A 24,480-nucleotide genomic window follows, 5' to 3' on the forward strand; every position below is an offset into this window, starting at 1 on the left:
TATATATATATATATATATATATATACCACATCTTCTTTATCCATTCATCTGTTGATGGACATCTAGGTTCTTTCCATAGTTTGGCTATTGTGGACATCACTGCTATAAATATTTGGGTGCACGTGTCCCTTTGGATCACTACATTTGTATCTTTAGGGTAAATACCCAGTAATGCGATGGCTGGGTCAATACCCAGCTCTGTTTTCAACTTTTTGAGGAACCTCCATGCTGTTTTCCAGAGTGGTTGCACCAACTTTCATTCCCACCAACAATGTAAGAGGGTTCTCTTTGGGCACTTTTGCTGTCACTCTGGCCTTTGCCAGTTGTAACCCAAGGAGTGACAGCCTTTGGGCCCAGGCTTCTCTTCACCACATAGGCCCTTCCTACATGATGTGAGCCAGGCATATGGCTTCCAGCACTGTCTACCCATTAAAACATCCTAGATCTGTATCTCTAGTCTAGACTCCTATATCTACCACCCCTTTTGTATCTCTACTTCGATATGTATCTCAAAGGCACCTCCAACTCAGCACAAGACTAGCAAATGATCTCTCCTACTAAACTCCTATCATTAAACAAAACAACAGTAAAAACACTGGCTCTTCTCCAGTGTTCTCAGATAAGTGAGTGGCATCCCTATCCCTCCTGCCAGCTGCAGAAGCCATAAGCCTAGGGGCACTGAGTCCTGCTACTTTGAGCTCCAGCAACCTCCAAGTCCATTTGCTTTGCTCCCTCTGCCCCTAACTTTCATGGCTACCACTGAGTTCTGTCTGAAGTCACCCATCTACCTCACTTCCTTCTCCATCCTGCAGTCAGAGATCTTCTACAAACACACACCTAAAATGAAAATCTCCCACCTTCTTCAACAGTGTCCCTCTGCATCTTTAGACCAAGAGTCACATGCTTTCGTGGCCTCCCAGAGAAGGCCTTCCAGGGGCCCTCTCTGAATGTGCCATGCTGCCTCCTGGCCCAGAAAAGAACAATAGAATTGGGATAAAGATGTTTCTTACAGCATTATTTATAATAGCAGAAACTGATAACCTGGATGTCCAACACTAGGAGACTGTTTGAATTTGGGATGTTATGCAGTGCATTAAAAGGAAATGAAATTTTGGGGCACCTGGGTGGCTCAGTGGGTTAAAACCTCTGCCTTCAGCTCAGGTCATGATCCCGGGGTCCTGGGATCAAGCCCCGCATCGGGCTCCAACCCTTCTCTCTGCCTATTTATGATCTCTGTCAAATAAATCTAAAAAAAAAAAAGGAAATGGAATGCCTTTTTTTTTTAAATGTTCATGCTGTGTAAAACTGAAAAGTTGTCCCAAAGAGGGGCATCTGGCTGGCTCAGTTGGTAGAGCTGATCTTGGGGTCATCAGTTTGAACTCCATGTTGGGCTAGAAATTACTTTAAAATTTTTTTAATTAAAAAAACGTTATTCAAAAGCAGCATTTATGTAATTCCCTCTTTAAGGAAGCAAAACACTCTCTTCGTGGTATTTCTAAAAGTTGGGATGATGACTATTTTTCATTTTGGGTGCTTTTCTGTATTTTACACAGAGAATATAACCTTTGAAACGAGGGAGGAAATGTTTTTTAAAAAACCGAAAAAGGCAAATTCTAGAGATAATTAACAAAACTAACTGACAAAACTAAACAACCGTGCCTCTTTTCCTTAAAGAGATACTTCCTACCGGCTGGCAGGGAAAATTAAGGACTCTTTTCCAAATATGGATGTGGGAGGTTTCTGGTGAAGGCACAGTCCTACGATGGCCTCTGGGGCCTCTATTGAGGCCCCTGGTCTCTGAACAACTTGGAGGGGTATTATGGAAAAAGGCAGTGTTGAAAGGTCATGTCCTGTGATTGCATTTGTATAACATTCTTGAAAGGACGGAGTTGCAGAGCTGAATAGATTCACAGTTGCCAGGGCACAGGGTTTGACTCTCAAGGAGCAGCGTGAAGGAGATGCCTTTGGTGATACAGAAGGTCTGTCTTCACTGTGGTGTGAAGGCAACAGGAACTGACATGTGGATATGACGGCATAGAACCACACACCCACACACACACACACATACACACACGCACACACGCATATAAAGTCAGGACATCTGAACAAGGTCTGTGATTGTGCCGATACCCACATCCTGATCTTGATACTGTACTGCAGTTTGTTAGAAGCTATCATTGGGGGAAACTGAGCAAAGGGCACAGGGGACCACTACAATTTTTGCAACTGTTCTGTGAATCTATGATTATTTCAAAATAAAACATAATGGTCTAGTGGAGGGGAGGTTTCTTAAGACACAAGGAACACAAACCATAAGGAAAAGATTGATAAATTTGACTACATTTAATAAAATGCTTATTTCAGGGGTGCCTAGGTGGTTCAGTCAGTTGAGCATCCAACTCTTAGTTCTGGCTCAGGTTGTGATCTCCTAGATCATGAGATTGAACCCCAAGTCAGGCTCTACTCAGTGCAGACTCTGCTTGGGATTTTTTCCTCTTTTCCTCTCTCTCCCCCTTAGCCCCTCCTCCTTTACTCACAGGCTCTCTCTAAAAATAAATAAATCTTAAAGAAAAAAAAAATTCCAAACACCTTATTTCAAAAGACACCTAAGAAGGAAAAGATGTGCCACAGAAATGTTAAAGGATGTTTGTAACACAGTAAACAAAGTAAAGGATGTTTGTAACGCTAATGTTCAAAACATTTTTAAAACTCCTATGAAGAATAATGAAAAATAGAACCTAATTGAAAAATGGGTAAACACTCAAACAGGCATTTCACGAAAGAGGAAATCTAAATGGCTAATAAACCCGGAAAAGCACACAGCAATATTGTCCAAGAATGCATAACGAAACTGAGATGCTACCATAAACCCTGTGGATTGACAAAATTTTTTTTAAAGATTTATTTTGAAGTCATCTCTACACTCAATGTGGGGCTTGAACTCACAACCCTGAGATTAAGAGTTGCATGCTCTACCAACTGAGCCAGCCGGGTGCCTCTGGATTGACAAAATTGACACAGCTTTTATATCAGTGTTCCTGAAGATGCAGAACAATGGGAAGTCTCACATTCTGCTGGTACAACACTTTGGAAAAAGGGATAAAAACAGCATTACACATTTGGAGATGTACGTTCTCTACAATCCAGGTCCATATATATCTCCCACAGAAGTATAGTCCTACATGTACCAAAAGAAAACCTTTCAGAGTTTTTTAAGAGCCAAGAACTAGAAATAACTGAAACGTCCATCACTAAAATACTAGATAAATAAATCATGTGTATACAATGCATGAATGCTACACAACATGGGAAATCTTAGTAGAGGCATGCACATTGACCTAGCTGACTCACAAGATTGAGGGAAAGAAGAGAATACACCATTAGGGTTCATTTACATGTTCAAAACCAGACAAAACACAGCTCTTACTTAGGTCTGGGAACACACACAGGGCATGGAACCAAAAGCTAGGAGCAGTGAGCACTGAAGTCCAGGGGAAGGAGGGGCCCATGGGGGCTCCTGGGGGGAAAGGCAGTGTTCTCTCTCTTACCTGGGTTGCAGCTACCCAGGCGGTCACTTTAGAATTCTACGTGGATGCGGCAGACGTATTTCTGAATTTAGAGCTCCCGTGGGAGGTGGTGGCAAACAGAAGTGCTGGAGTGAAGGGCAGAGGGTGTGGCCCAAGCGCTTGGGTTCTCTGATGCTCTACCTCCACTATGTCGAGGCCAGGGGGCCCCTCTCTTGGCCCTGTTCATCTGTGAAATGTGGAGAAGGGTGATGTGGATGTGCTAAAGGTAAATAATAAAAAGCGCAGAGCCCAAATGGACCTGTTTTCCTGCCAAGAGGAGGCCTCCCTGCCCCTAGGAAACAACCTGCCTGCACACCCTGGTCCCTGTGTCTGGACTTGGGTAGGATTTCATCTTGATTTAATTGGCAGAAGCAGGTCAGATTCTGGCTTCTAGCCTCCGTGGGGAGCTCTCTCTCCCTACTCTGGGAATGGGTGAACTCCCGGTGTCCACGCTGTGCTGGGCCCTGGAGCCCTCCTGCTTCTAGCGACAGGTCCAGGGCTGCTCCTCCCAGTAGGGCTGACAGGGTGTGTGTCACCACGGAATCTGTGAGGTCCCTGAATCACGGAAACTGGTGAAATGGGCAACATCCTCCACTCACAGATCAGTCTTATTACTTGAGCAGCAGTTACCGAGAGTTTCAATTTCAAACAGACTGAAAAGGCTGGAAATATTTGTGGCAAAAGTAAGGAGGGGAAAGACGAAACACACATGTTGTCACGTGGATCCTGTTCCTCTAAGCCTGCCTGGGGTGGGCAGGGGACCACACAGACATGGGCATGGACCTTCCTGCTCCGCCACTCCCAGGCAGGAGGAATGGTAGGACTGCAGGGCCACCAAGCCTGCTGCATGTCTCCCTCCCACCTTACCTCTGCCAAAGTCACAGCTGGCCTTCATCCTCCTCTGCTTCCAGAAGCTCTGTCACCTGCCCATCCCTCCAGCCACCTTCCTTGATGGTCCACTGTGCCAGCAGAGCCCCGTGATGAAGAACACAGGCCCTGTCCTCTAACTTCCTGCCCTACCACCAACTGTGCTTTGAGGTCTGAGCCTCAGTGTCTTCATCTGCAAAACAGGGGTAGTTTCAGTCCCTACTTTATGAAATGGTATAGAGCACGGTGGCTGCGCACAGTATGTGCTGGCATTCACTCAGCCCTCATTCAGAAAGGAATAGCTGGGGTGCAGTGGGGAAGTGTGGAAAGGGCCAGGGCCTGGGAAGAGGAGGGCTGGAAGAGGGAAGCCCATAGTTAAGTGTGGAGCAAGGGGAGACTCAGGCCAACCTTAGATCCAGGATCAGAGTGGGGGTTCAAGTTAGACTTCAAATCTTTCCTGTTTGTAAATTGTTCCAGGCCCATGAGCCATATGGGGCTTGCAGGACTCAGCCCCAGCGAAAGGCCATGGCTAGGGGTGGAGTTCCGAGGGGGATGGGTGCAGAGCTGGCTGTGGGGAGGGCAGGACACAGGGGTCCCTGTTACAAGAGTGGGGAATGGGGTGCTTGAGAGGGAAGAGAAGGGAAAGAGAAGTCCCAAAAGACGGGAGGGGCTGGAAGGGGTAAGAAGAGCGATTTTGGAGGAGAGGCGGGTCCTTGGAGATAAGCTGCATTTGGGGGAAATGGGGCAGAGATGTTCCCATCTCTTGGGTCTGGGAAGGTGTGTAGTCAGGAAGCTGTGTGGCAAGAGCCTGGGCAGGAGGGAAGATGGAGGTGAGGTGCTGCCCCTGCACAGCCCCATGGGTGAGAAAGAACTGCTCGTGGTCCTTGAGAGCCAGCGGACTGTCCTTCTAGGGGTCATTTGGCAAACGCTGGTGGGGTCCCAGCCCCCAAGGGCTCAAGGGTGAGACAGCCCTGCTTGGGGGGCCCCATCTTAAGAGTCACAAGCTGACTGTGCCGCGTTTATCCCCATAGTCTCATGTCATGCATGGGCACCCCTCTGATGCCTGAAATGGACCCTGGGGAAACGTGGCACCCCCCTGGTTTCACCTCCAGTGAGGCCACGAGGCTCTGCAGTCCTGGAGTCCTGGAGGGGCAGGAAAAACCAACTGGGTCGTTTTGTGTGTGTGTGTGTGTGTATGTGTGTGTGTGTTTTAAGATTTTATTGATTTATTTGACAGAGGTCACAAGTAGGCAGACAGTCAGGCAGAGAGAGGGGGAAGCAGGCTCTCCGCTGAGCAGAGAGCCTGATGTGGGGCTCAATCCCAGGACCCCGGGATCATGACCTGAGCCGAAGACAGAGGTTTTAACCCACTGAGCCACCCAGGTGCCCCCCAACTGGGTCATTTAAGAGAAAGACGAACTGGACTACTGACAACTCACAGGCCCCTCCTCAGCATAACTGCTTGGGGAGTAACCGTCCTCATTCCTGCCTGCTGCACAGGGACATGGTGAGGATTACAGGAGTCAATACCCATCCGGACCCCAGCACAGCACCTAGCACAGTCAACAGCTAATACAAGCCAGTTGTAATTATGAAAAGCAGATGGCCAGGAGGTACATGGTAGGGTGCAGTGGCCTATAGTATACTGCGGGCCAGGGACTCCGGGATCCTGACTGTGTTCCAGCGAGCCATGCTGGGGATGTGATGTGGGTGCCCATGAGAACCCCAGCCTAGGAGGAACCTCCGGTTGTGAGCTGATGTGTATGGGGCCTCAGACAAGCTGGCTCCCATAGTATACTGCATCTCCCCCAGCCTTTGTTGCTTGGAAAGGCATGTGCGATGGCCATGCCCTGCTCCTTCTGTTTGAGAGAAGAGCCCCAAATCACCGCTCTAGAGGAGAACTGTTGGGGACTGAGGGTGGCCCCCATGAACCCAGATATACCCCACCATCCCTGTGGGAACCTTTGCCATGGGCCTTGCTCTGAGAGTTAGAAGACTGGTGGCCTTAAGAGACCAAAGTAACCTACAGACCCCTCACCTGGTAGAGGAGGTGGAAGCACTGTGCCTGGCTGGCTGTCGCTGAACTTGAAAAATAAAAGTTCAAAAATGAACACATGATGGTAAGATCAACGGAGTGGACAACAGAGCGCAGTGATGTGTAGTTTCTTTTAAGAGAGCTACTTGCTAATAAGCAGGAGGGGGAAAAAGGTCTTCACTCCTGTAAATTGACAAGAGCCACCAGGGTGCAGACATATTCACCTCGGTCTCATTAAAGATGACCTTACAGAAGAACTTTCTTGAAACTTTGGCGGAGAATCTGGAAACATCACCTAACAGCCAGGAAACACAGCATTACCACAAAGATACTGCAGAGCCTGTTTATTGCATAACTAGCAGGCACAAATTTCAGAACGATCTTACAACGCTTACAGGGTTGTACAATAATTACAGGAATAGAATGTACAATAAACATGAAAGGTACAGAATAATGGGTCACATGGATAGAACACATTTAAATGAAAGGCATTTCGTTTTTCCTATGCAGCATTTTCTTTCATAAAAACAAGGGTGCCTTTCACAGGGGACAGGGAGAGAACATTCTAGGATTGGAGAGCTCACAGCCGCTGTGGATAGACACATGCTCGTCTCACTCTTGGTTCTGCAGCTTCAGTCACTCCAGAGGTGTGTGTCTGTGGTTCCAATTGTGCGAAACGCTGTATTTGTTCTTTGGCAAATAAGAACTATTTGCGTTCCGAGGCAGAGGAGGACTTCAGGGCGGAGCTGTCTTGGTCGGCAAGTGTCCGTTTCATAAAGTGCACTTCCATCCTATCAGCTTGTGGCCCGGGGGTGGGGGGCGATTTGAGAACGAAGAGTAAAAAAAGGACTTTAGAGAACGCAGGCATTAGTGCAAGGCATGGAGCACATGTGCAAAAGGTGGTGAATGGCCGTCCAGGCAAGGTGCGATTTGCCAGCGGGACTGTGTCGCAGAAGAGGCTGAGGAAATGTGCAGGGTAGTAAAGGAGGCATCTCACTCCACCCAGAACTACTCTCTGGAGTCCTGGCACTGGGTTCCCAGAGCAAACGTCTATGGTGCTCTTGCGATTGGAAATGCTCTCTGGTCCCTGCACTTGTTGACCTTCTCTAGGGGCACAGAGACAAGGTCTTTCATCACCTGTTGAGTGTTGCAGTAAAGATGCCGCTGCATCGCGCCCCCGACCCCAGACGACTCATTATTTAGAAGTCTGTCCTCCCTGGGAGGCTGAGGCACCGACTCAAGATGGCCCTTCCCAAGCCAGGTGTTTGTCAGAGAGGGGAAGAGGGACAGCGAAGTACGTGCAGCACGCAGACAATGTTGTCAGATGGTGCTGGAACTTAATTTAAGGTAGATGTCCCCTCAGCATCCGACAGGAACATGGCACTTAGGATTGTGCAGACAAGTGGATGAGTCTTTTGGAGATGTGGACCTTTCCCCAGGCTACTCAGTGCAGCGAAATCCAGCAAAAGCATCCACACCCCAGGACTTAGTAAACCAACACCATCATGGTGCTTCCTTCACAACAGCATTCGGTCAAGCTATGAAGATATTTGTGGGTCAAACAGTTCTGTGACAAGACAGGCTTATTTAGCACACACTGAGGCAACTGTGATTACTCTGACTTCTTCATGTGTATGAATGAAGCACTATGGGACAGACTGTATGGGTAAGATGAGGACTAACAGCAACTTGATACAGGGTAGGGGCGGCCAGGGGACACATAAGGCTCGGAAGTAAACCAAGCGTGGCCTCCCCACTGCAGCAGACAGGACCCCTCGGCAGAATCTGTGAGCTGGCTGCCTAGAGACTACAGCTCACCCCCGCTGTGTGCTGTGAGAATGTTTCGTTGCCAACATTTATAAATAGAGAAATGGCAAAAAACTATTCATATTTCTGGTTATTCTTAAAAAAATCAAAGCTCTGTCAACCCTGGCCCCACTTTTCCATAAGGTGGCCCAAGTGGAGCTGGAGAGCTGCTGTCCCTCCTGGGTGTGCCATTGCTCCCCCACTGGTCCTGCGGCCCTGCTCTGTACCTGCCCACTCCATTCATCTCCATCAATGCTGCCTGGCCCCTCCCGTCTACAAAAACACCACAAGAATCAGGGACAGGGACATGCTTTACCATTCAGAGCAAGAAAGGTAGTCTTAGCAGTTTAAAAAACCAACGTCAGTATGTTCTAGAACCTAAACCTGTACTTTTGTAGCTTCAGGATAGCTGGCAGTCAGCTAGAGCACTCTCTCTGAGGAATTTATGAAAGAGGAGGTCTAATTTTTAAGTACCAGTGAGGTAATGGAGGAGAAACAAAATCAGATTGTATAAACCTTACCTTATAAGAAGTCCTTAAAGGTGATGAGATGTGCCAAACAGGCCGTGGGAGGAAACTTTAAGTGGTTAGAGGAACTGAGTTCTGGGAGAGAGATACATTACCATGTCAGGGAGTAGGTCATTTCTCTTCCCACAGTTTATGGCAGTGGTAGCTGAATGGGGTGGCACAGAATTAGTCATGGCTTGTGGGACACGGCATGTTTGCCACATGTTTGTAATGACACATCTGGTTTCCTGTGGGAAGGCAGAGCACTGAGCCGTGTGTGATAACATGGCCGCACTCCTACCTGGACAAAGCCAAATGAGAAAATGACATGGGACATGGGGGATGAGTGCTCACATGGCCCCACGGGGATCTCAGGATGACAGTAAGAGACGGATGATCCAGACAGAAACATCAAATAAAAGAACATCTAACAAGATAAAACAGTTAAAAGCAATGAAGCAGTTCATTGTTTCCTTCCAAGAGAGACTGTCACACTACTTTTAGAGAGGAGCAAAGTCCTTTCTCTACATCCGTGTTTGTAGACCCCCCTTCTAAACTTAGAGATTCTTGCACTAGGGCTGGAAAATTCACTTATTGCACAATGCTTGCTTGGGAATAGATGAGGTGGGGTTTTTTTTTTTTTTTTTAATCCAACTCTCCCCAGAAAATGTTTCACTAAAAATCTCATTTATAATATTAACCCTAAACAGGCAGTTTTCAAAGGGATGGAAAAGGTCTAACAAACCTGAAACAATGAAACTATGCACTTGGGAGGACTATGACCATCAACTCAACAACAGTCACTGACAGCACGACAGAACATCAGCAAGGAAACTGGCAAACAGGCACAAAATAAGGCAAGTGGGTTAAATTAATAGTTGAAAATTTGTTAGAAAACATGCAAAAATAATACTGAGTTTTTTAAAAAAAGTTCTAAACTTTCATTAAATGTTTGTTTCTGTAAAAACTGGCAGAATTCCACGTCTCAATTTGAAAGTGGACCTTAAAAAGCCAAGAAAATGCAAGGGCCGGGCACTGAGCTGTTCAGTTGTTGTTCTCTTTGGTGGTGATGGTGACCAGCTGCTTGGCAGCCTTGGCGATGTCGTAGGCGCACTGGATGACCTGCTGCGTGACCAGCTGGATGTCCGTGGGCGGGCCGGGCTCCCCAGGGAGGGTCTTCTTGCACTCGGACTGGAGTCGGTAGGCACTGGATGTCAGCAAGCGCAGGGAAGTCCTCACCGTGTCAGACTTGGGTTTCTGAACGGAAGAACACAGTCGCCTGTGTGAGCTGCATGGTGGATATCCAAGCACAGGGACAAGCATTCCTGTGAGGACAGCTCAAGCTGTTCCATGGGGCATGCAGTTTCATCGTGCCCTTTCTCAGTGGGGGTGCTCAGGACATGCTCAGACGCCCAAGTGCTCCAACTCAAATGTCAAAGTGTACACAGTGCTGTTTTAGTCTGAGCTGGTTTTTCAAAAACAGTAACCCGCTCGGGTGAGATATTCCAGATACAATTTTAATCTATTTCTGCTTTGCCTTTCAGCACTGGGCTCACACATTCTTGCCTTATTAAAACCAATATTCATAGGGGTGCCCAGGTAGCTCAGTTGGTTAAGCGTCTGGCTTTTGGTTTCAGCTCAGGTCATGATCTGACGGGTCCTGGGATCGAGCCCCGAGTCAGGCTCCTCACTCAGTGGGGACTGAGATTCTCTCCCTCTGCCCCTCCTTCCCGACTCTCACGCATATGCATATGTGCACTCTCTCTCTCAAATAAATAAATAAATCTTTACAAAACAAAACAAAAAAAGCCCACTGGTATGCATGTAGGACAAAATGATTTCCAGGTCCCTATGACTGTTTGCATATTTAAAAACTTGTGCTAAATAAAGGTTAATACAGTATCAAGGATCCTGAAGAAATTTCTTTCAGTTCATTTAAAAGGGTCTGAACCAAGTACGGAAGCAACTTACTTTGGGGAATAATGCTGCCATTTCAGTAACGGCCACGTGTATCCTCTCCGAACAGGGGATATAGCTGCAAGAACATTGAAGAGGTTATTCAAAGACAGCAGAAGCACGAAGTACTGCAGAGATGGAGAGAACTCATGGGCCAGAATGTACTCCATTTATATTCCCCCAGAGAAGGGGTTGGGGCCACTGCCAGTGGATGCCATGTCAATAGGAGCAGGGTCCCCATCCTTTCCTGAAAGTTCAATCAATCTGCTACAGTCTCCAGGTATGGAATGTAGGCAACACACAGAACTAGCCGGAGAAGCCATAGCCAGCCAGCCAGTCTGTGACTGCAGTCCCACCACTTCTGGGGGGGTCATTAGATTCTCGTATGCTTCACCTTTCTCAGTTCTTGAGAGAGAGAGGATTTCCACACCAAGGTCACAGAACTTAAAAATAAAGGACTGAAAAAAGTCCTTAAAATTCAGAGTGGCGCTTACACCTCAACATCCACACTTTGGTTAAAACTGATGGACACATCTCAACTGTTGGGGAATCAAAAGCTTTACTTTGGGTAAAGAGGAAACACTGAGGTCCGCTCTTTTTTTGGATCACTCACCCACTTTCTCATGAAGCTGCCATGACTTTGCTTGTAATAACGGGCTAGGAGTACAGCCAGCACTTTCTCTGCCTGCTTAACAAGCTCTAAGAAGACAAAGTGCATGGACTCCGCCTGTCCTCATTCTTTCCTCCGGGCACTGGCATCCTAAGGGCCATGAGATGGATGAGAGCTGAGAGCTGAGGGTTTGGGAGCACTGAGAGAATGCCAGCTCTGTTCCCATTTTTCAAAAGAGGAGAAACTGAGGCCTGGAGAAGCAGAGAATGTGTCCAAGGTCCCACAGTCGGTGAGAGGAGAGCCGAGCACAAACCCAATTGTCCAGCACCTGAGCCCCGGCCCCTTACCACATGCCACAGGCCTCTTCTGCTATCAGAGACACAACACATTCACACCTTTCTTTAGAGCAGGCCACTTTTCATTCATGACTGGTGACTCTAACTTCTTAGATGAGGAGAACTGCAGGGATGGAGACTTGGGCTTCACTCGGCTTCTTATTCTTGGCACTGGGATGTGCAGCATATGGGGCTGGTTTCCCGCACCTTCAAAATATTAGGCTCCCACCCACAGCATGTGTTACGAGGTCCAGAGACAAAGACACGCTGAAGATAGACAGAGCAGCAGCTCTTAGCCAGCATGCTACCACTGGCCAGGGCTCTGGTTTCAGAACAACTGACCCAGAACTTGGGGCGGGGGCGTGGGGAATGGGATATGAGAAAAGCTCACTAGCAGCCTGTTTGCAGCATGTTAAGAAATATGGTGTGAATATGCAGGTATGGCCTTCCACAAGCGCCCATGGGGCTGTTTTAAAATTTCCTTTCCAAGACAGGGAATGAAATCTCATTCAGCAACCAGCTTAGCACTTAAAGTCCTCAAGTAAAATTCTTTCCCCATTTTTTAAGTCATAAAGTTGGCTTCTGCTTAAACACTGTCTAATAAGCAACCTCTGTATTTCATCTTTGTGAGAAATCTAGTCTCAAAACTAAGACTGGCTACATTTTACATTTCAAGAGAGTGGTTTATATTATCTTGAAATTCTTCAAATGAGCGATCCTGACTTTTACCTTTGTGAGCAGTTAGAACCATACTCCTAGAGTAACAAAAAAGCCAAGGCAGAGGGAGTCATTTCCCTTATAAATGAAAGGGTGACAACCCATCTGGACACACAAACACTCAGGGAAAAAGGCTGTGTCTATGGCAACCACTGTTTCAGCCATAAATCTTACTTGAACTAGTATGTCCATTAATAACACGTTAACAGAGACTCATACCTGAAAGATTTTTGCTTAGAGTTTTCCTTTTGACCCAGAGATATAATTCAGTCTTCCCTCTGCTACACAGAAGACAATTTTCTTATGGAAACCTCCCCAAAACTCTCTCAGTACGAAATATTTTAGGAAGTCCTCAATGGGCCACAAAAGAAAGCACATGCAGATAAATGAGAAAGTCGTCCTTCTCCTCCTCACTCAGGGGAGTTCATGTTCACAACTTCAAGGTGTTATCCTTCCTCAAAAAAAGGGTTTTGTGTGCAATATGTAGTACTCCTGAGTTGTGTCTTTGTGCACGCATGTGTGCATGCATGAGAGACAGACAGACAGGCAGGCAGGGAGTGGGGGTGGAGGCCCAGGGGAGGATCAGGTTGAGGCCAGGTCAGGAGCTGTGGGCAGCTTGCCGGGCTCAAGGGACCAGGGCGAAGCCTGAAGGTGTCTTTGTAGGCTGCTGGTCTACTTGGGATGAGCATAAGCAATAGATGAACAAGAGGAGAAGGCATGGGTTTAATCAGTACAAGGCAAAATTATAAAGTAGATGTCTTGTATATGTCAGTAACCAGAGATCTTAGAACATTGAATAAATCATAAAATACTAAATCTCTAGATCAATTATGATTTAAACTAGAAGAGTGAACTAATGACTAAACTCTGCATCATTCTCTCATGCTCTTAAAAAAATCAGATCCTGAGATTTTTGAATGGGTTTGTACATCTTAAAAACAAACAAACAAACAAACAGTACCTTACTGTGGTCTCTGAGGCCAAAAATGGCTTCTGGGCAGATATTTCTGACAACTACTGAAGAGAACAATGCAATGTAAATATATTTTTTGGTTTGAAATACAGTGTGGCACTTCTGAACTGGAGTAAAATGAAAAGCGAAGCCTGTTGTCGACTGGTGGGAATGTCTTGAGTGGGGAGGCCATCTCGGTATTGGGAGTCAGTTAAAGACTGCCCTTCGGTGCGCTGTGACATATGTTTACGCAGGGAGCTCCTGAGGCATGGGGGTGTGTGAGAGGGAGGCTTGCCTGGGAAGAGGGGGATGAAAAGCCATGTAATTCTCATGGAAGGAGGCTGAGCAACAGCCTTCCGTTTTTTCTCCGAGGAACCTCCAGCAGTCCACCCAGAAGACGAACTCTCATCCTTCACTAAACACTGTCCACTCCTCTCCTGTTGAGTGGAAGAAGTGACCCTGGGGGAAGTCAGAGGTGTAGAAAAAGGGAAAGGGGAGAGAAGGGGAGTCTAGTCTGGCGGTGCTGGGATCACAGAGAAGACAAAAGATGCTGGTGCATCTTTATGTGGAGTGAGAGAACAAGGAGGCCAAGGAGGTGGAGCACAGTGTTCCTTGAACAACTTACACTCTGCCGACTACAGAAGACAGTGAGATTGGTGAGGGCTTGTGCCTGACCTCTGCTGCTTTCATAAACTCAATGGGAGGATGTTACATGGGTTTCACGAATGTCTCTCAACACGGCTGCCCATGTGAAACTAGGACGTCACCCCGAACAGTGAACGACTCATCACAAGTTCTCAGAATTCGTGCTCAGTGAACAAAAGGTTGAGCTCCAACAAGAACCAGTCCCTTCTTCACCATAAGAAATAACTCTGCAGGGGCCGCCCAGGGGGCTCAGTCGGTTAAGCGCCTGCCTTTGGCTCAGGTCATGATCCCCCGGTGCTCGGATGGAGCCCTTTATCCGATCCTTGCTCAGCGGGGAGCCTGCTTCTCCCTCTACCTGCCTCTCCCCCCACCCCACTCCTGCTCTCTCGCTCTGACAAATATAAACAAATAAATTCTTAAAAAACAAAACAAAACAAAACAAAGCAAAACTGCGGGATGTGGTTCTGCTCAGAGTAAGATGCCTCTTACTTCAGGAGCATTGTATTATTTGGGTGTCAGTTAGATTCACTTTTATCTGTAAACCACTTTGTTTCCTAGATGTTCACACATGCTTGCACACATGCACACACATACATGCACAAAAAGGAGACATAAGAAATCAAATTCGTGTCAGGATACCTTTTAAATCAGACAACTCTGCTCTAGCTAGAGAGACCACAGGGAGCACAGGGGTTGGAAGAATCAACGGCAAGCTCTAAGGAAGCTTCTTTCTTTCCTCTTGATATCCAGCACCAGGAATAGGACTAACCCTAACTAGGCTGCAATTCTATTTCTAGAGGCATCTGTTTCCAAAGCACTTTTCATAAGAACATGGAAAATGGAAAATACCAAGTAAAAACAAAAAAAACCCCACTGAAATTTACAAATTGTTCTTAAGCCTGTTACACAAACTGAACTTTAAAAATAACAGCATGCTGAAATAAACCCAACCCATCCTTGTTGGTAATGGAGCAGCATCTCTTTCAGAGCATGTGTACTTTTCCAGGTGGGATTTCCAAGCCCTCTTACCTGTCATGTTTATTTTCTTGAGCTGCTCTCAAGAGCTCCTGTATGTTTTTGGTGATCTGTTCAGTTTTCCGGATGACGTCTTCCGTGCTGGGGAGGATGGGGCTTGGGGCTGTGTGGGGTTCCGCTGTATCTGGTACTGAGCCGTCGCCTTGCCACACCATACTCCTCTGCCTTCCCTTTCTGCCTGACCTGTGACCATCAGAAAGTGCCTACATGTGACAGGTGCTTCTCAGCTGCCTCTCTGCTTCTAGGAGCCAGTGCATGTGCACCTGCTGAATGCATGAGCTGGCTGCTTATGTGGTTTCCTATATCCTGTCGGGCTGGAGACTCACGGTGAGGCTGCTTCCTCAACAGGCAGCCACAGCTCACATGGCGGCTGCTTCATGCTACCACAGGGCTGGAAATTATGAGTCTCAGAGAAAGGGTCAAGATGGGGAAAGGGAGGAAACAAGTGGAACAGCAAGGATGTGCTGTTACAGAGCTATCCTTAAGCCAGCTCATCCCTTGGGCTACAACATAGAATGTGACCTCATGTTGACTTAAGAATACTGATTTTAAGCACATTACAGCCTCAGAGACGTGTATAATATGCTGGTAAAAGAAAACCAGGCCCCTGGGGTAATAATAGGATAAGAGGTTGAACTATGAACTTGTGCTTCCATGTTTTATGACCTCTTGGGTCTGAAAATACAGAGCAGGCACGTGGGGGATAAAGTGCGTCTCCTGAGCACGGCTGCTAGGTCTCAGGTTCAAGGGCCCACCCCAGGGCAGTTCTCCTGCAGCTGTACCCTGTGTCGTCTGGGTCCGTGTCATTCGGGGTGTTGTCATAGTCACTTTCAGGCGTGCTGTTCTGCTTCTCCAGCCTGGATGCCTGCAAGAGAGAAAGGCAACACCCATTATGTTTCAAGCATGAGACATTTGGGAGCCTTGCCTAGGAATCAATACCTATTAGGCTATGTGGCCTTCAGGCCCCAGATCTCACTTGGGACAGGAATGAACCCTTTATTGAAAATTTAGTAGAAGCTGAATAGTAGATCCAGAAATGATTTCTCTCCTTCTTGGCACCATTTTCTTCTTAGCTCAGTGGCAACTCCATAAACAGATCCCTGGTATAAACTAACACAGACATGTGAGGCAACAAACTATATTTAGTTCTCTAAGGAGTATGGAGTTTAACTAAAATACAATGCAACACAGGGTAGCACTTACATACTCAAGACCTTTGGTGCTAGAAGCCGGCTGCAGATTATCTAGTCTAATACCAGATGAGAAAACAAAGGGCCAAAAGAGCTAAGGGACAACACCAAGGCCACAGAATCAGCAAAAAATCAGCACCAAGAACCTAGGTCCCGTCTCCTACTAACTCCAGTATTCCATGCCTGGGGCCCTGAGGATTGTCACTGCTCAGAGCCCTTAGGGCTCTCCAAGAACTGCCCTTAGAGACAGTTGGTATGAGCCACACAAGAAAACTGGTATTACTGTTGCATGTTTTTTGTGAACCAAAATGGATTAATCCAGCATGACACTTGGTTTCCAACCACTTTTATGTTTCCCAAAACATCTATCCCTTAGGGTACAAATAATTGATGCAATTGTGGGGTTTTAAAAATGAGACACAGATTCAGTAGAGGAATCCTAAAAATGTTTTGGGCAAACGCCAGCACAGTGAAGCATAGGTCTTCCAGGGTGACCAAATTTGGAGGGGACCACATTACATTCCCTTGAAGGGGGCTATTAGTTAGTTCTGGAGTGTTATAAAAATGATTTCCCAGGGCGCACGGGTGGCTCAGTGGGTTAGAGCCTCTGCTTTTGGCTCAGGTCATGATCCCAGGGTCCTAGGATTGAGCCCCACATCGGGCTCTCTGCTCAGCAGGGAGCCTGCTTTCCTTCCTCTCTCTCTGCCTGTCTCTCTGCCTACTTGTGATCTCTGTCAAATAAATTAAAAATAAATAAATAAAAATGATTTCCCCTCAGTATTTATTTTATCCACAATGTTTGAGAATTTCATCCTCTAGAACAGAAGTCAGTGGAATCTGATTCAAAACCTAACAACTACTTTGCAAAATACAAATACGAGCTATTTCCACCTTTACACCTTGAATTTAATCCAAGTTAATTGAAACATGTGACTAAGGAATTTTATTGATGCTGCAATGAATGTGGCTAAAGATATGGCTGTAAATTAAGACCCTTGTTCAAACCTATGGAGACTTTGTATCTTCATCCAAAAGAATGGCTAGCGTAGAGTAAGCCAGTCTAAGAGTCAATATGAAATCTAATTATCTGCTCCTTGCTGGTAATGCTGCTTGACCCTCTGAAGGCCCGATGCAGACTGGAAAGGCTGCCAGCCCCAGGGTGAGGAAAGACTTATTCATGCCCCATTTCACTTTACTCTCCCCATGGCCTCCTTTTCCCCTCCCAGGGCAAAGGCGCCCTTCCACTGTATGCTGAGGTTTTCCCATATTTGAGTGTTCCTATTTGGTTCTCTAATATAAGATGCTTGCCAGGTTCCTAAAATTCAATGTGAGTTCATGCTCTATCTAATCAAATTCATCTGGCAAATGATTTAAAGTGTTGGCTTGGACCCATGTGGAGAGTCTGTAAAGCTACTCTATAAAATCTACGACAACCTTCCAGATCCCTGAGTTTTCCTCTCCTATCAGTAAGCAGTTCTGTTTTACCGGGTGCCTTATTCTGACCTGGCTTTATGAATCTATCAGTCAGTTACTGGATCCTAGAAGTGTAGCTGGAAGACCAAAGCTAGGCATGTACCCTGTGCAGGAATAGGGAAAGCAGGCTCTTCTAGAGGTGATCCAAAATAAACAAAAATACCCATCTTACCTTTCACAGGGAATGCTTATTTCCTTTAGTTTTAATATACACATACACATGTGTATATGTGGATGTGTGTCTGTGTGTGTACACACACACATGCACATACAAAAATGAAACATAAAAAACTTGCATTTAAATAATTATTCTAGAAAATTCATCCAGAGCTGCTCCAGTGGAAAAATCTAGAAAACAGAATTAAACCCAGAAAATCTCACATTTTTATAATCAATCTTTCTGTTTTCCTTGGTGTAAATGTGATAATTACAAAACAAATGCATTACCCCGCAATGATTAAAGTACCAGGTTTCATTCAAACATTTTAGAAGAGTTAACAACTCATATATCTAACAAGTACTCAGGAAATGCTCCTCAAGCACAGAAAACAACATATAGCAATAACCATCTGGGAAATCAGCTACTCACAGTCTTTCATCGTTGTCAACAAAAGCAAGGTACAGGATTTCAAATTAGTCAGCATTTAATTATATAAAAACGATTGTAAACATGCAGAGCTAAGATTAAGACCTATTAGTTAAAGTGCTGCTCTCTCAAAGCTGTTAATAGAAAAGTTACCTTGTAGCTGGTGCTGGTTTAGTTTACTGAATAGATGTGCAGTTTTCTCTGAATACCATAATAGCTTAAACTCATGATGAAGCTGTCAGGAACAATCAAGATTATCAGTATAGGGGCGCCTGGGTGGATCAGTGGGTTAAGCCTCTGCCTTCAGGTCAGGTCATGATCTTGGGGTCCTGGGATCCAGCCCTGCATTGGGCTCTCTGCTCTGCAGGGAGCCTGCTTCCTAACCCACTCTCTGCCTGCCTCTCTGCCTGCTTGTGATCTCTCTCTCTCTCTCTGTCAAATAAATAAATAAATAAATAAATAAATAAATAAATAAATCTTAAAAAAAAATTATCAGTAATTGTATGTAATGATGTAACTGTTAATCTTGTATAAAACTGTCTCAGCAAGCAGCTGTGTACGGATTTTCAAAACTACCAAAGATAAATTTTTTTAAAACAAATTTCACAGTGGGCAAGAGATTTACTTGACCCTTATTAATAAAATTTCAAATAAGTTGTTTCATTTCTATTTAACTGTCCCTCAGTTAACTGAAAAATTACAATAAAAACATTGCAATTTAATTTCTGAACTCTTCAGAAGACCAATACAATAAGAATTCCTTTTAATAGATTACCTCCAAGTGTTGAAAGGGCCTGAATGAGCCATATGGCACTGGTAGTGGGGAAGACAGACTCTCTGTCATTCCTACTGATGTGGAAGGAATGGAAAAAAGCCTAGTGCAAACCCCACCCTGTCTGGGAGAGTACTACCTCACCCACAGCCACCTTCCTTCCTCTCCAGTTAACCCTTCTGTTAAAGAAAGTGTGCCATGACCTGAATGCACATCTTCAAAACCTGTACACTCTCCCACTGTTTTTCAGCTTGACATCATGCACTCTTTGTGTAGGAAAGGATTTTTTTTTTTTTTTTTTAATTAGCTCCCCATTCAGCTTGGAGCCCAGTGCAGGGCTTGAACTCATGACCCTGAGATCAAGACCTGAGATTGAGAGTTGGATGTTTAACCGACTGAGCCAGCCAGGTGCCACAGGAAAGGATTCTTTAAACTGACCATGCCTTTGGGAGCAGGAATGTCATTCAAGTCCCTAGGATACTTCGACTTACCAAAAGGTTGGGTATAGAGGAGGTGCTTAATAAATGTGATTGTCTGGCTACTCTTAAAGGGGCTTATTACCTGGATCACATACTGTTATAGGGAATGTAAATCATACATCATACATACACAAATGATGTATGATTTACAAGCTGGACTTGACCAACTCAGTAAGTGATGATCACCATACTAACAGCTGTCTACACCTCCAAAGCTGCCCCATGTTGCAATTCTGATGCAGGACACAGGGACTGCAAAACCTGGGTATGTCAGGTATGGCATGGACATAAAAAATGTCAACAGGCAAAGAAATAAAAAAATAATAAAGCATGATGTCTTAGTGTTTCAGTTAGCCCAAGTATACTAATGTTGATCTGATAACTGTTACTCTTGACAAATTTGACACAATTACCCTATTACAATATTTAACCAGCAGCCAGCTAATTTTCTGATTGTTTAAAGAGACAGTATGTTCTGAATAAATGTTATAGGGCGAATTACAAACTTTGTTAATATTAAGTGAAATTGAGCAACACGGGGTTAGAGAAAAGGGAGACCGCCTCCTACAGACATGCATGTGCGTGTGTGTCTGCGCGCGTGTGCATGTGTGTGCCCTTGAGCCGCTGTGGTGAGACACCTGAGGGAAGTACTGCCTCATGCAGGACAGAAGGGCAGTTAGTGGAGGGCCAGGAGAAGCACAAAGCACGGAGGGGCACTGCCCCTCCTCCAGAGAGGAGACCGGTCAGAGTGTACTTAACCCTTCGGGTGCTTTCGTCCCTCGACCAGGAAAGTGTGGAGGGGAAGGAAGGCAGAGACGAAGAGGAGGTCACAAGCGCACTCCTCCCGATCTGGAAGGGGAAAAAAAAACACACTCGGGAAAATACAAAACAAACAAAAAACCCTACCACCTACCCTGGCTTTAGTCCAGGGCTTCCCAGTAAAAGAATCCTAAAAAGTAACTCACTGTGTGAGATCAATGCTGAAATTTCTGTGACAAGCAGGCTTACTGCCATGCTAACTGATGACAGGTCCCCAGAAATGTTTACTCCTTTAGTGAGATGCCTCCCAGAAATTACTTGGAATTTACAAAGCTACTTTTCCATAAGAGAAAAGATAACATCTAGCCTAATTTGTTCATTTTGTCAGTTTTTTTTTAATGGATGGCCTTAAATGAATATTTGTTTTTTAATCAGGATATACTTGAAATAAGAAACTATATGAATGGTTCAGTTGATATAGGTTATTAATCTATTCTTCAGTACAGATACAGAACTTTAGCAATAAAATAACATTGCATTCTAAATGTTTCTAAAATAAAAAAGGATACTGTGAAAACTGACAAAGTTGCTTTTCCTAATTTTTGTTTTCAGTTATACAAAAATAAGATTAAGTTAGTTTGATGGCATTTCCATTACACCAAACATATCAAATCAATTGCCTTAGGATGCTTTAGCCGAAACAACTTAAAAAGCTGAAGAGACCCACCCCTCGCCGCCCAACTACAATACAACACTGAAATTTTATTGCACTTAAGCCTGACAAAATTAAACTAGGGCTTAATTTACTAGACCATATCCTTTACTCTGCATTTACTCAAAACTTCTTGGAGACTCCTATAAAATTTGACTAAAGAAATAACTTTCACATTCATGAAAGATAAATACTACTCTCTGAAAAAAACAAGTTCTAAAGGGCTGTAACATTTTGTCAAAACATGGGTTTTTAAAACAAATTAATCCAAAAGAAAAGTAACATTTGAAAACCTCAAAACACAATACTTATTCCACTGTAGAACAAGGTGGTTAGCAGCCTGTTACAGAATGCAATCTTTGGCATACAATACTTGTAAAATTGGTATAGAGGTTTTACATTTTCCTTTTATGAAATGACACAGCAACATTTTCTCCATGAAGGGGAGGAAGGGGATGCAGAAGCTAAGCAGGCAGGCTGACCACATGCCGAGAGGCTGAGGAGGCGCAGAGGCTTCCAGACCTACCCTGAACGTCCAGGCCACACACACCACCTGCCCCGCCGGGAGGGAGCAGAAAAGGCACACTGAGTTCTAAGGGCTCCATTTCACCTATCTGTCTACATCATAGAAGATGGCACTTCCTTCTGCTGGTGACCTTTACCATTTGTTTTAGGTTTCAGAATTGGGGAAGAAAGTTTGTTACAAAAGAAGTTCCAGTACTGGCTGGCTGGGAAAGATATGGATATGAAGGAGAAAAGTGGCGGGGGCGGGGGGTGGGGGGAGGTGTCTTAGTGCTCAACAGGAACCAGAACCTGAATCTTGCTATAAAACTTTCAGCCAATGGCCCTGTCTGCTTGCAGGAGTATAATGAGCATCTGTTGACATGTTAATACAGCAAACACAAGGATAACTCTCCTAGCCCAATTTGGCAAAGCAGAGACACAGGGATCTGCAGGTTCAGAAGAGGGAATGCAGGAGTCAGGCTGGACAGAGAGTGAAGAGCGTAAGCGCCGGTGGTGTTACTTACGTGCGCAGGGAAAGGCTGGAGTCTCGTCCTGCTCTCTTCGGGGTGGTTCACTTCTCCCATTGGGAGATATGGTTTCTGACCTGATCCCGTCTCGTACATGGACATGGGCCTACTGCCCCGGGCAGACGGACGTCGCTTTAAGGAAGAGTGGTTCGAAGTGTCTGTGTACTCAGAACCAGTTTGCACCTGATAAATATTGGTTGTGGCCTGTTTCCTGAGGTTCAAATTTTCACTCTGGAGTGTTTGAAGCTGAAAGAAATGTTTGGCAGTGGGACGGTGTTTTTCTATAGCAAGCAGAAAAAGCAAACACCAAGTAAATGCATACAACTACCAGCTTTAAACAGTAAGAACAGTAACAGCTAGCTGGGTTGAAAGTTACAGGCAACTACAAACAAGAGCTCGCTCTCCTAGAATGAGTGACACAAATCAACTCACTTTATCACTCAAGCAAATTAAACAGGCTTGATTTCTCATTGCAGAAAAGTTATAGTTTGGACTTTTTAAAAACAAAATGTCTAACCACTTAAAAACTGGTCATGGTGGGCCTAGGAAATGTTTGCAGGCAAGCCAGACTCTGGATTCTTCTAAGGCTGTTTCAAGCAAGAGCTTGAGATCATGATGATTTAGGTAAGCTGCTTTTCAAATGAGCCCTGAGCAATTTGCAAATGCCAAAAATGCCAGCAGACACCATGGAAGCAGCACAAAGATAACCGGAGTTGCTTTGCAAAGCAAGAAAGACAGTGAAGTTCAGCTTACAAAAAATCAGATGGGCTACTGCTTCCCAAAAAGCCAACAAGAAAAATTATAATCAACAAATTTTTATTACAGAATACTCTTGATATTCCAAACAATTTAGAACTTCTTTAAAAAGAGAGGGAACCGAATCATGGTACGTTTGCTATATTAACATATCACGAAGAAAAATGGAGGCCTATCAAACTACGTTAACATCTTCATCTGAATGCTCCACGTAGCACGCTTGCTTCCCTCTGGTGATTGATCAGCTTTCAGCCAGGGCCGGAATATTTGGCCTCTCTCCTTTGGCTTTGTCACCCAAAAACGCGACCTTGGCGGTGTCAGCTTTAATTACTCTAATCTGCCTGGCACCACCCTTAGAGGCTGTCACTTGGAGACTCTGACTGCTCCTTCCATTCCTCACATGCAGGCTGCTTCATGATGTTTGATGAGTTAGAGATAAGGGATCAGCAAGGAATCGTGTTACTCCTTAGCGTCTGGTATTTGAAACACAATTAACTGAGTCCCGTCTGCACAGTGTCCTTCCCCTCTGGTGCTCCTTCATCTTCTAAGACATTTTATAAGCTGGGTGTGGTGTAAGTTCAGCTGTCTACTCTTTGACAGAGACTGTAAACTCTGACCAAATTCCCCACCGGGGCCAAGGCTTAAGTCTGCAAGCAAATGTATTTGCACCAGAAGATCATTACTTTTTCAATAGTAAACCCATTCAGTGTTAGGAGTTACTTTCAATTTTTATTTAGAAAGCACCGATCTGTGAATTATACACCAATAGTGGCTGCTCCTCTTCATTAATTAGCATCTTTTCCAAGCAACTGTTAAATATGAAAGATCAGATACAAATCATGCTACTTTGTCAGCTATATAGATAAAAAACTTTTACCTAACTTTGAAATAAAACCAACACATCTTTGCAAAATAAGCAAATTCTACATACTTTACAGTAATAGCGCCAAATTTTGGGGACAGTCTGATTTATACTGCCTCTGCCACAGAAATACCCTAACTTCTGTTTTTTCCAAGGATGATCCACTAAGGAATGATAGAGTGCTTCTATACCACAAAGGCTTACACGGTATAACTTCTATGTGCGACTCATTTCCTAATGAAAGAACAGCTACAAAGTGACAAGCAGCCACTGAAAATTCCTACATTCCAGGATAGAGACAAGCACAAGGTGCCTGTAAAACTATTTATTAGTGAGCCCATGTCACTAAATGGACACAGTCCAGAAAGTGAGGAGCAGAACCGCACACGCCCCTCCATGAATGACCAGTGTGTCTGGTCATGTGCCTGTCTATGTAAAAACCTTCTCTTAAGAGTTTTTTAGGTAATGCTTTGTCATCCAAAAATGAATGCCTTGAAATTTGAAACTTCAACTTAACACTTGTCATGCCTCTAAAATATCCAGGGTGGATTTTACTTGAATGTGTTTGAGAGCACAAGTTCCTTGTCTTGATTTTAAAAAATTTTAGTCCTCGGTATTTAGAGAGATGTCCTAGAATAAACTTGATCGATGCTATCTTAGTAAGAATCAGACTATACATGTTTGTTTGGAAGGAGTGTAACAGGAAACGAGAAGTTACAGGTAATCCAATAGCTCCAGAAATCAAAAGCATTTCTAAGAATTGAGGAGATAATCCATGAGCAATGGCAAATAATTTCACTTTGCATTTCTTAATGCAATTTTTCTTAAA

The 24,480-nt window shown here is 44.9% G+C and overlaps 1 protein-coding gene across 13 annotated transcripts in view; it reads right to left on the bottom strand.

The window, feature by feature from the left end:
- Positions 1-6,798: 6,798 nt before the first annotated feature.
- Positions 6,799-24,480, bottom strand: part of GIT2 (GIT ArfGAP 2) — a 51,064-nt gene continuing 33,382 nt past the window's right edge. For 7 of the 13 annotated variants that reach the window (XM_059408666.1, XM_059408662.1, XM_059408665.1 and 4 more), the window contains 6 exons: positions 22,031-22,279; positions 20,291-20,380; positions 15,814-15,896; positions 15,026-15,214; positions 10,753-10,816; positions 6,799-10,038 (listed from right to left, as the gene is read on the bottom strand). In XM_059408666.1, the coding sequence (XP_059264649.1) occupies positions 9,826-10,038; positions 10,753-10,816; positions 15,026-15,214; positions 15,814-15,896; positions 20,291-20,380; positions 22,031-22,279 (888 nt within the window). In that variant the 3' untranslated portion in view covers positions 6,799-9,825. Of the gene's footprint in view, positions 10,039-10,752; positions 10,817-15,025; positions 15,215-15,813; positions 15,897-20,290; positions 20,381-22,030; positions 22,280-22,832; positions 23,599-24,480 lie in introns of those variants that run through there. The other 6 variants (XM_059408669.1, XM_059408664.1, XM_059408672.1 and 3 more) reach the window with 4 other exon arrangements.

Source organism: Mustela nigripes, chromosome 8, assembly GCF_022355385.1.
Source record: "Mustela nigripes isolate SB6536 chromosome 8, MUSNIG.SB6536, whole genome shotgun sequence".
NCBI classification, from domain to species: Eukaryota; Metazoa; Chordata; class Mammalia; order Carnivora; family Mustelidae; genus Mustela; species Mustela nigripes.